At 41.0% G+C, this 12,425-nt stretch overlaps 1 protein-coding gene across 2 annotated transcripts in view; it reads left to right on the forward strand.

Moving 5' to 3' along the window:
- The first annotated feature begins 926 nt into the window (after window positions 1-926).
- UBR2 (ubiquitin protein ligase E3 component n-recognin 2) overlaps window positions 927-12,425 on the forward strand; it is a 55,828-nt gene continuing 44,329 nt past the window's right edge. For both annotated transcript variants that reach the window (XM_033055047.2, XM_033055044.2), the window contains exons 1-4: window positions 927-1,076; window positions 5,904-6,163; window positions 9,370-9,448; window positions 10,879-10,992. In XM_033055047.2, the coding sequence (XP_032910938.1) occupies window positions 999-1,076; window positions 5,904-6,163; window positions 9,370-9,448; window positions 10,879-10,992 (531 nt within the window). In that variant the 5' untranslated portion in view covers window positions 927-998. The remainder of the gene's footprint in view (window positions 1,077-5,903; window positions 6,164-9,369; window positions 9,449-10,878; window positions 10,993-12,425) is intronic.

Below are 12,425 nucleotides of genomic sequence, written 5' to 3' on the forward strand. Positions count from 1 at the left end.
ACAAGGGCATTTCAGCTGAGGAGGGCACCCAGCTCTGCCAGCCTCACTGGAGATGTCCCCAGTCCCAGATGTCGCTTCGCACTGGGGGAGACTGGTGAACAGCTGGTGGGGCTGGTGTTCAGCAAGCTGTCCATGAGTCAGCAGTGTCCTTGTGGTCAACAAAATCCTGGGGTGCATTAGGGACAGCATTGCCAGCAAATCAGGGGAGGTGATCCTGCCCCTCTATTCTGCTCTGGTGAGGCAGATCTGGAGTGCTGTGTCCTGTTCTGGGCTCTTGGGGACAAAAGAGACGTGGAGCTCCTGCAGTGGAGGCGATGAGGGTCATTGAGACTGGGGGATCTCTCCCATGAGGAAAGGCTGAGGGAGCTGGGGCTGTTCAGCCTCAAGAAGAGATGACTGAGATGGGACCTCATCAATGTCTGTAAGGATGTGAAGAGGAAGGAGCTGGGCTCTTCTCAGTGGTGCTGGGCAGTAAGACAAGAGGCAAGGAGTAGAAACTGAGGCATAGAACTTCCAACCTGAACATGAGAAAGAACTTCCTTACAGTGCTGTGACCGAGCACTAGAACACATTGCTCAGAGAGGTTGTGGAGTCTCCCTCACTGGAGATACTCATGAACCATCTGGACTAAAACCTGTGCCACGTGCTCCGGGATGACCCTGCTTGAGCAGGGAGGTTGAACCAGACGTGGTCCCTTCCAGCGTGACCCATCCCGTGATCCTGGCCTTCCGTGAGGCGAGCAGGGCGGGCGGCCCGCGGAGGCGGCGGGGGCAGCTCCCGACCGCCGGCCCAGCCCCGCGGGTCCCGGAGCGCCGCGTCTCGGCCGAGCGGCGCCGGGGAAGGACTGCAGCCCCCAGAACGCGGCGCGGCGGGCGGTGACGTGCGGGAGGCGGGGCGGAAGTGTGTGTTCCCCGGGCTGGGCGGCCGCCCGGGCCCCGTTCCGGCTGTCCCGGCCTCGGCCTCGGCGGCGCGGGGCAGGGGGCAGCAGGAGGGAGAAGATGGCGGCGGACCTGGAGGCGGAGGTGCAGGCCATTGACAAGAGCCTGCTGGAGTGCTCCGCCGAGGAGATCGCCGTGGTGAGGCGGCGGGCCCGGCGCGGGGAGGGAGCGGGGGCTCGGAGGCCGCGGGAGGCACCGGCCTGGGGAGCCGTTCCCGGGGCCGCGGCGAGGCCAGCGAGCCCTCCGGGACCGGGTGTCCCTGCCGGGCTGGCTCTGAGGGCACCCCCGGCCGGCAGCGCTGTCCCGCTGTGGCCTCAGCGCGCTGTTGTCGCCAGCGTCGCTGTTGCAGCAGCCGAAATCCATGGCAGCGATCAGCCAGCTTTTCCTGTTGTGCCGGCTGGCGCAGGTGGCTGCCTGGAAGCCGCCTGGACGTGGCCATCCCCTGCCGGGGGCGGCCGGGCATCTCGCCCCTTCCTTAGCTGCTTCCCGAAGTTACTTTCCTCCTCCTCTGCTGCCCTTTCGGCTCTCTCTGTCGGCAATCACGCCTAGAGCTGAGGAGATCCCCCCTCCCTGTTAATTTAGGTGGATGTCTGACCCCAAATACGCTTTACAGTGTTGAAGTGCCATTACAGGATTCTTCCTTCCTCCCCATTATTTAAGATGCGATTCTGGACAAACTTGTGGTAGTTAATCTTAGGATTATTAGAATGGGGTGTTTATAGAGGAGGCATTAGTAAAATCAGTGTAACATTTGAAGAAATCTGCTTGTGTTTATATACTTTTCCTGCTCTTAAAAAGAAGAGGAATGTAATCTCGAGGGTAAAGTCTTTGGAGGTAGTTTTGTTTTTGGCATGAATGTTTGTCCATTTAGACACTTGGGCATTTGAGGAACTGGATGTATATGTTAAAGTATTGCAACTGCTCATGTGCGTATCTGTAGAGTAAAACCTTGAAGAGCTGTCTTTATCTGTCTCAATGGGAATTACATTGGCTGCTTTCCAAGTGAAAATAAAAGACTGTTATAATTCAGATTATTCTTAGATTATGCTTGTATATATTCAGTGCAGACAAAGGTATGATTAGATGGGCAAATGTGCACAGTTAACTATATCCTAGCTAGTTTAGCTCCAGGATTCATCTTCCTTCTTCTCTACAGCAAACCAAATAATTCCATCAGACATTTATAAAGTAGTCCAGATTACCTTGTCTGTGTGAATAGCAGATGGTTTTTTTGGGTCACACTGTAGGTAAACTCAAGGCAATCATGTGCCCAGGGGAATGCATTTAGGAATTTGCTGAAGGTAGAAGTGCCAACTTAAATGTAGTCAACTCCTTCTCATTTTTATTATGTCATCACCTGCACAAGCTCCAATTCTGAAATCTGTCACTCAAATCTAGTGTGGTTTTTCTGCCTCCTTTGCTGATAGCATTACTTTCTGATAGCCCAGTATTAACAAAACAAATACCATCCCAAAGCAATAGTTGCAGCACTTAAGTCTACAGTTTCTTGTGGCAACAACTTAAACTTCCAAAGAAGAAAAATCAAAAATAAGTTCTCTTTAACATAACGAGAGCCTACATTGCAAGTATTTTTCTGTGTAGCTAAAAAACCCATAAATTATACCTTTTAGGTTTTGAAACAGAGAAGTGAGTTGTTTTATGGCTTATTAGTATTCTACATTTTGTTCTCCTGGTATCTCTTACTTAGATAGGAATTTAATAGAAACCCCCATAAACCATTAGGTATTTACTTATCTAAGGTGTTGTTTGATCAATGCTTTGCACATTTTTTTTTCTCAGGACAGTTGAAGTTGTTGCAGGAGAGTAAGAGTGAGGAAGGAGGAAGTGAAGAGGAATACACTTCCCTTTTTTATAAAAACCTCTCTTGGGAGAGTAGAATATTAGCTTTTCTTGCATGTGATTTCAGGTTAGAAGATAGACAAATACTAATTGGAACCTTGCCTAAATGCAGAATGCTTTTTTATGAAAGAACAAAGTTTTGAGTAGTTTTTCTGTAGTTCAGTGCTCCCCTGGTTTAGAAAGGCAGTGCAACAAATGTATACTTATGTATATATTTCTGTTAACAGTCTTACTAGCACAACAGACCTTCCTGGCAGCTCTTAGAGTCACATCTGTTTCCTTGTCCTGGTAGCCTGGATTTCCTTCTGATAATATTTCATCCAGGATCTGATTTTCCAAACTGTATGCACAGTCATATGTGTAGAACTGGCTCCACAAACAGATGTAGGTGTGATGATGTTCATTGTTGCTACTGCTAACTTTCAGACAACTATTCCCAGAATTTTTGGGATGGGAAAGCCATTTACTCAAGGAACGAGAATTTTCTCTGCCTAGGTATTTGAGCTTGTAGTGTAGCTATGCACTGTGTGTTTTCTAGATAGAATTAGTAATATACTGCTGAATTAAAAGACTGAAATTAAAGATATTTTGCTGAAAAAATCCTGCAGTTTAATAACAAGTACATGCTATAGAAAATAATGCAAAAACAAGCATATTAAATGGAAATAATGGAAAAGATTAAGTCACTGCCACTGTGATTGGGTCAGTTCCTGGCAGTAGTAGCTATGTGGCAAAACTGATGAAAGGAGAGGAAAAGATGAATGAACTGGTGGGAAAAATAAAATTCTTGTTGAAAACTTTACTTTTAAATCTTTTTTTCTATGGTATTCCCTGAATCCTGGTGGGAATGGTGAGATTATCTGTAAACTTCTAGATTCTTTGCTATGGCTTTTTGGAACATTTTACCATGGACTTCCTTGGGAAAAAAATGGGCTTTGACTATCAAAGCTAGATGAATGTAGAAAGATTTGGCAGATCAGTCATGTTTCTAAGAAGTCAAACTTAGGACAGAAGAAGTGAAGAAAGCACCCTGACAAATTAGGGTTTTTTAAAATACCAGGTTCTACTTTACAAAAAACATAACTAGTTAATGAAACTATTTCAATATATTTTTAAAAATGGCAAAAATGCAGCCAGTCTGCACAGATGCTCAGCTGACTCTGAATGTCTGTATCCTGAGGAACTTACTACAACTGTGTTATCTCAAACATAAGTTCTTTCGAGTAAGTTATAAATAATTCAGAGTAAATCAAGCTCTAACATTTGATCACTAAACCCGTTTATTTTGGCATAATTAATTTTATGTTTTCATGACAGTTTTAGGTTGATTCTGAACTCTTTATTTGGAAGTTGCCAGGGGGTATCTGGTTGTCACATTTACAATGAGAAATGGCATGCTGAGGCTGTTTATGTAACACAGGATTTAATCAGTGGACACTTGCAGTATCTGCTTGTTCCTGTTTGTTCGTTATAAAAGCCTTGCAGTCTTAACTTACAGTTTAAACCTCTCTAAATTGTTATCCACAAGGCAGAAATAAAACAAATGTTGTCCTAGAGTATTCTTTTTAAATTCTGTATGTATGTACCAGGGGAAAAAAAAGGTCCTAGGAGAAGCTGTGAGTTTTTAAGTAGCTCAGGGCAGTTCAGTAGTTTGATACCTTTTAAAAACTGCCAACATTGTTTTTTACAATTGATTGACTAAGAGAATTGTAGTGAGTTGACCTTGGCTGAGTGCCAGGTATCCACCAAAGCTGCTCGCTCGCTCCCCTCCTCAGCTGGAGAGGGGAGAAAATACAACAAAAGGCTTGTGGTGGAGATAAGGAGCAGGAGAGGTCACTCAACAATTACTGTCATGGGCAAAACAGACTCAGCTAGGGGAGAAAATTGTTTCATTTCTCACCAATCAAATCAGAGTAATGAGAGACAGAATCAAATCTTAAAAACACCTTCCCCTCATCCTTCTCTTCTTCCCTGGCTCAAGTTCACTCACATTTTCCCTACCTCCTCCCCTGAGCAGCACAGGCGGATGCAGAATGGAGGATGTGGCCAGCTCCTCATATGTTGTCTCTGCACTCCTTCCTCCTCTGGGGCAGGGTTCCTCACATCCTTCTTCTGCTCCAGCATGGGGTCTCTCCTATGGGAGATGTCCTCCATGAACTTTTCCAGTGTCAGTGCTTCCCATGGGCTCCAGTTCCTCATGAAGGGCTCCAGCCTGGGTCTCTCACAGGGAGTGCACCCCCTGCCCCTTTTCCTGCACTGATTTTGGAGAGCTGTTATTCTCCTGTATTACTCACATCTCCCAGCTGCGTTGCTCTCTTTTTGTGCCCTTAAATATGCTATTCCTCATTAAATCTGTTATCCCAGAAGTGCTGCTGCTAACTACAATGGGTTCAGCCTGGCCACCTGTGGGTCCATCTTGAAACCATCTGGTGTCGGCTCTCTTGGACATGCAGAAGCTTCTGGCAGCTTTAATAGAAGCCAACCTGTAGCCCCCTTGCTACCAAAACCTTGCCTCACAAACCCAGTCCAAGAATTCATGGATCTAACATTAACTTGAAATAGTGATTCAAATGAGTTATTTTGGTTGCAGGAGAAACCAAAACTCCCACGTTTTCACAGGTGATTTGTTGAAATTAAATGAGAAAGGGACTGTTACCTAATGCTGTGTTTGCTTTTCTCCATGTACTTTTTTGTCTCTGTTCCTTGCCAACTCCAGGCTCCCGCTGATCCTCTGTGTCCCAAGCTGGCAGCATCTGTCTGCACTCCAGAGAAATGTGACCAATGTAGTCTAGGCCATGTCCTAAACATCACTGCCAACATTTTACTGGTCATTTATCCTGGAGGAAAATTTTAGTACATTTTTCTCTTAAGTCTTCTATATCTCAAAAGCATAAAGTGTGTGAGCAGGAAAACAAATTATTCCTTTCCTAACATCTGTCTTGTGTGATCATTTAGCTTTAACACTTAGAAGGATGCATGTCTTTGTAGTTTTGCATTGGCATTTTAGATATTTCACTTAGAAATAAAATAACCTAAACGACTAGAACTGTGTTTGGTGTGTTTATTAATGAAGAATTTGTGTTCTCATTTCTTCTAATATGAAAGAAATGGCTGCAAGCAAATGACCTTCAGAAAGAGGTATACCAGCATCTGGCCTATTATGTACCAAAAATTTACTGCAGGGGTCCCAACCCTGCCCCTCAAAGAGAAGACATGCTGGCACAACACGTTTTGCTGGGACCAATGGAATGGTATCTCTGTGGTGAAGATCCTGCATTTGGTTTTCCAAAGCTGGAGCAAGCAAACAAACCTTCCCATCTCTGTGGCCGTGTCTTTAAAGTGGGAGAGCCTACGTATTCCTGCAGGTAGTTCAACTTAACCTTGTAAAGTATTTATTATTTGTGAAGTCATGGAACGTTTTGCAGTAAGAATGTACTGTCCTAATGAAAAGTTAATAGCTGAAATGTATTTTTAAAGTAACCTTGCAGTTTTTCATTGACAGGTAAAAGAGATTCCTTTCATGAATCAGGGGAAAATTAACACACTACAGATGTATAAGAGGAAAAATATTAATTAGTATAATGTAGAGTGTTTTCTGTACAAAAGAAATACAAGATTAAGAAAGAATTTGGGGTGACCTTTCAGGGTGATTTAAGGGCATTAATCAGAAATAAGTGAGCAAGTGTATGTGTGTGTGTATATTGGGTATTTAATATCAGCTGTTAGTGTTGAGCCTGTGGTTTAGACCTCTTTCTTTCCATGACCTGCTTAACCAATCTATCAGATGCATAAAACAAGCATGTCTCCTTCCCTGCCTCTATCTCTAGATCTCTCTAAAAATACTTTTGCTTGAAAGAAAATGGGAAGTTCCTAATCAATTACAAACATTTAAAAGAATCTTTAAGTTTTAAGCCATTGTATTATTAGCTGTAGAGTCATTTTTATCTTCTGTTTTCTGAACTGCTGTAGTTTAGTTTGTGTCACAAATTTATCTTCTTTTGTGTGGTTTCTACCACTCACTGGGACACTTGAATACTTTGTAAGGTGACATGGGGACAGAATGTTTCTCTAATTTCAAGGGTTTATTTGTCTGGGTTTCCATCCCCTTCATTTACAAGGAAAGAATGATAGTGGAAGAGTTTTTCTTTCTAGTGCTCTCCTCTTCTGGAAGCATGATACCTTAATGGCCTTTGGGTTTGGAAATGCTTTGAGACCTCTATAATAAGGGAGGGATAAGATTAAAGGGATAAGATTAAACTGGCAGGTACTTCAGATACATATTGAGTTGTTGGTCTTGGAAAAGCAGGTGTGTTTAGAAGAAAATGACAGACAACGTTTTTGTTGCTCCTCATGGGCAGTATTTGATCATTAATGTACTGTTGTGTGTTAATTTTCTTTAACTTGTGTATGGTAATGAAGAATAATGGGAGTTTAATGTAAGCTTTTGTGAAATACAGCAAAATACTATTTTCCAAGTCCACATTAAAAGCAGTGGGTTTTCTGTGCACTTGTGCATCTTACAGGTCTGCTTCTGCTTCAGGTATAGGCACAGTGCCTTGTCTGAGAAATAGCTTGACAAATGGTACTGAATTTGTAAGTACGCTGCCACAAGTTTAGAGCTCTGAAGAATCAACATTCAGTATTGTAGAACTGATCTACCAAATCTTGCAGGCACATTGTTGAATTAAGTGGTGGTTTGTTTGTTTTATTTAAAATCTGAAGAAAACACATATGCATAATAAGTCATGGTTGCCTGATGATCTGTCCATAATTTATTTTGGTTACAGTAATTTCATGATTATAAGCCACACAATTTTGACTAAAATTTTGGTCCGAACCCAAAGTGCGGCTTATAATCAGGTGCGGCTTATATATGGGCAAAGAATGAAAAGTTACTGTTTTAGTTTGGAGGACAGGTGTCTGCTGAGAAAGGCAGGAGCTTCTCTTTGAAATGGAGAATGGAAACCCCCTCCCTCCAAATTATTACAATTTTGAAATCAAGGGGCTTTCAGGCAAAAATATGGGAATTAGGAATACCAGTTCTTTACTAGGGAAATTAAAATAGAAATACAGTACTACAAAGAAACAAACCCCAAACCCTGACAAAGTCAGAGTACAACCTGACACCCCGTCAGGCAGGGTGTTGGTAGCAGTCCCATTCCATGGTGGCTGCATCCTCCTGCAGTGACAGATGTGGCTCAGTTGGAGCAGTGCTCCTGTAGAAGGTGCAGTTTCCCTCCGGAGGTCCAGTGGTGATGTGGAGAAATCCGGTTTTCCTGTGGAGTCCAGTGGAGAAAGGGGCTCCCTTAGTGTCCCAAAACCTCTGTTTTTATCTTGGTAAGAAATGCTGGGCTCTTCCCCCTGACTGGAGCAACTTCCAATGGGATGCAGTAATTTTGTCAGTCCCACAGTGGGACTCAATGGGCCATTAGCAGAAAATGACTCCCTGGAGGAAGGATGGGTTGTGAAAAGATAAAGAACAATGCCCTGCCTGGTTTCAATGGATGGCCCATTAGCAGAATATTTGCTGTTGAGATAAGGATCACTGCCCCCACCCTCAACAGATGGTGATAGAACAGATACCTTTTATCACACTCTGTATTGTAACGTTCGGCTTATAATCAGGTGCGGCTTATATATGGACAAAGAACAAAAAGTTGCTGGCGCCTGGAGATGCGGCTTATACTCAGTGCGGCTTATAATCATGAAATTACTGTAAATGAAATTAAGAGAATTTTTGATAATGAGATTTCATGTGATCTCTAGTGTTTTCTTTTAAACAAAATAAGTTGTTTCTCTGAATTCTGGTTTTAATAATAATCATCATCATAAGACAGACATTCTCTTGCTATTTATTTTTAAATTGCAAACTCCAGCTGCCTTAATCTTGAGGTGCCTTGAAGTCAGTTGCATTACATGATTCATGCATTTTCATTGTTTTTCAGGGAGGCAGTTAAATATAATGCATAATTGTCTCATTTGTTTTAGCCCTTCTTACTAGAAATATTCCTTTTGTCTAATACAGGAGTGTTGTGGACAAAACCTTATTATGCTCTCTGATCTCCTGGTTGAGAAAATTGTGTTCTTGCAGCTCACCAGTGAGCTTGTAGGGCTGAACTTGGAAGCAGAGGTTTGATTTAGTCTGTTGCATGTGATCTTTCTTCCCAGCCTTCAGTGAAAAATGTCTTCTCTGATTGCTGGAGATCATTAATGCTGGTGCTCTGTACTTGAGAGAACTTACTTGGGTTTATTCTGGGTTATGTTTATCTGTTCATCTGTTTACTTGCCTGTATACTTGTCTCACCTCTTGAAGGCAATGTCTGTATTACCCAGCTAGACATACTACCCACACAGTATTTTAAAGGCTTTTCTGTTGTGGGAGCAGATTTTTTCCTATTTAATTTGTTTATCCTCTTTAAAGCCATCCCTTTCCTCTTTCAGAATAATATATACATTCATTAGAAGATTTATATTGGTGATAATTGAAGAGTATCTGTTGTAAAATGTGTAATTACAGGCAAAAGCAAGTGTTTAATGCTTTTTTTTTTCTTTCTATTGTTGCTGTTCTCAGAGACTGCGCAGTTGACCCAACTTGTGTGTTGTGCATGGAATGCTTTCTTGGAAGCATTCACAGAGAGCACCGATACAGGGTTAGTGATCCTTCAGGATAATGACATAGTTATTGGTGATTTTTGTCTCTGTGTGTGTGAGTGAAACAGTTTCAAGTTTAAGAGTGTATACAGTATTTCCAAATGCTGAATGAACACAAAATTCAGAATGTCTGCAGTAATCCTATTTGAACTTGAGTGTTAGATCTGAGTGTAACTTCTGGAAGTTAACACTTTAAAATATTGAGCAATTAAATTTTATTTGCAACAGTTAAGCTTACAAATGTATGTTATTTTTAACACATGCCCTTTAGTGAATTTTACAGGTTTAGACTTGGGTTTTGAATAGTTTTGACTTTTGTGTTTGACTGTTGTTAAAAGCTGTTGAAAAACCTTATTAAGAAGCCACTTCTATGTAAAACTTAAAGTTACAATAGAAAACAAAAACTGTAAATGCTGTTTATTTTAGTAATATACTGTTATTAGTAGGAGAGATTAGTTTAAAAAGCCCTGCAAACAAAGCCAAGAATACCTTAGTGTGTTTTTAAACTAAGAAGTTAAGTGAAAACTACCAGTGCAGCCTTTCTGTAAATCTGTTTTTAACAATACTGCACTGCTGCTAATGTGAATCTACTTCACTGCATGGTTACATTGAGCACTAAGATTCAGGAAAAAAGCTCCAAGCACAACTTTTATCAAGAAACGAAGCCAAATTTGCTGATATCAGTTTACTTCTTGTATGTAGGTTTTTACTTTTAGAGCCTATTGAATTAGCAAATCTAGGTAACATCCAAAAGTGTAAGCAAACACTCTTTCTAATGTCCATCTAATTTTGTTGATAGTGTAAGATGTGCCTCTATATATAGAGTATATCAAGTATGCCAAAAACAGGTGAAAGAAGAATTCTTCTGTGCATCAGTTAATAATTTGTGATTCAAAAAAGAAGTACCATTACACTTACTAACTTGAGGTGGTCTTTAAAATAAATTTTATTAAAATAGTGTAAATATACCATTAAATTTTCCCAATGTTTTTTTTCTGTGCTTACGTATTTGAAAAGTGTAAGTCTCTCAATTCCTTTTGTCATAAAACTCATCTTTTACTCACTGTATAATAGTGCCACGTGAATTGATTTAGTTTTGTTCCAATTAAAACTCTGAGAATTTGGCATAGTACAGATACAATGGCAAGTAATGGATTCAGAAAATCTGAAAACTTCAGGTGGAGCAGAATGGAAGTGTTGGAAGGTGTTTTGTTGTTCGGGGTTTTTTCTTTTGACATAGGCACATTGATGAGGTAGACAAACTTTAAGCTGTCATAAAAGTAGACATGATTCCACTGCTCTTCTGTCTAAAGCTATCAGGTGTTGTGATCATGCTTTTGTAGTACTGCTGTGACTACTTATTTCTTAATGTGCATATATGATATATATGTGTATTCACATGAACTGTTCTGGTTTTAAATAATTTCAGATGACAACATCAAGTGGAGGAGGTTTCTGTGACTGTGGTGATACAGAAGCTTGGAAGGAAGGTCCTTACTGTCAAAAGCATGAACTTAACACTTCAGAAACTGCAGAGGAAGAGGTAATTACAATTGAGGCATCATGTTTCAAAACATTGTTAACTGTGTATATATGTGTGTATATATAAATCATTCATGTGAGGTTATTTTTAGTCTTGTATACTCTGCATGAGATGCTGTAGGAACTTCAATAGTAATATTTGAACCACAGTGTTAGACAAAAATTTATATCTTAAAGAGTTTCTTGAAATGTTTTCTACTTTAAGCTTCATTTTATATGTTCTAGGTCACCTCTGCAGCTTTAGTTCTGTTTCTTTGTTTTTCTGTAAATTCTGAGAGGTCAAGGGATTCTGCCACGTGCAAAAAAAAAAAAAAACAACTGTATGTAATCGTGTGCACCAAGAAGCCAAAGTCAGCTGTCTGTGCAACAAATATTCTGGTTCTTACTAAAGGAAATGCACAGATTTTTAAAAATCAAAATACCTTGCTGTCACAGGAAAAGTCATAATGGAGATGTAAGGCAGAGGTCTCTAAAAGAGCTTGTTTGGTATGGAATAGGTAAATCTTCACCACACATTCATAGCATAACAACCTGGACATATTAAATGCAAAAAGACACGCCACATCTTACAGGAGGAAATAAAGCTGTTGGACTAACCACTGTAAAAACACCCTTGTTAAAAGTTTATACGTGTTTGAGAGGAAATTTAACATGCTTGTGGAGGGAAAAATTACCAATGGCCGTTTAAATCTGTGGGTACCATCTTTGGTGCAGGAAGTGTTAGTGCTTAAGTTACTGAAGAGTAGAGAAGCATTTTGTCCTCTGCTTATACTCTTCTTATCTGTTATTGCATCTCAGGATTGAGTGTGGCTAATTGGGCTTCTGACCTAACTACTCACATCTGTTCTTACATAGTGTAACTTCTGTGAGGTTTTTTTAAAAGGGAAAATCTAAGGCAAGCATTGGTAGTAATTTTGCTCATCTGGTGGTTTTATTGAAGCAACTGTAGTTGTATTTTCAGTGACAGTGGTCTTCTTAAAATCTGTTCTCACTCCAACCCTAAGGCTCTACCATGGCTACTGGACTCACCACTTGATCTACGTGCCAGTTTACATTAGTCAGCAGCCTTAGGAAACTCCTGTTGTGAAATCTTGGGTGGACTGCTACTTCTGTGCCCAAAGATACTCACAGAGTGAGTGTGCCTGACAGAAAAATCGAGGTCCTGGGCAGGCTTTTTTCCCCATGAGCCATGGAGATTGGGATCTCTTATGCGGTGTTGTGTTTGACATAGATTAAGGAAGGTTTGTTGAGCATTATTGGAGCGTGTTTTCTGCCTTGGCAAGGTGTGTGCCTTTGTTAAAAGTGCTGGAAATGGAGGGAGAGCTGCTGCTTACGATTTCTTTGCTTTTGGTGCCTGATAGTTCTTCATACCCATAATTTTTAAATGAATGGGAAAAAAAAAGAGAAGTGGCCGTTACTGCCACTCTCTTAAAG

The sequence above is a fragment of the Catharus ustulatus genome, chromosome 3 (assembly GCF_009819885.2).
Source record: "Catharus ustulatus isolate bCatUst1 chromosome 3, bCatUst1.pri.v2, whole genome shotgun sequence".
Taxonomy (NCBI): domain Eukaryota; kingdom Metazoa; phylum Chordata; class Aves; order Passeriformes; family Turdidae; genus Catharus; species Catharus ustulatus.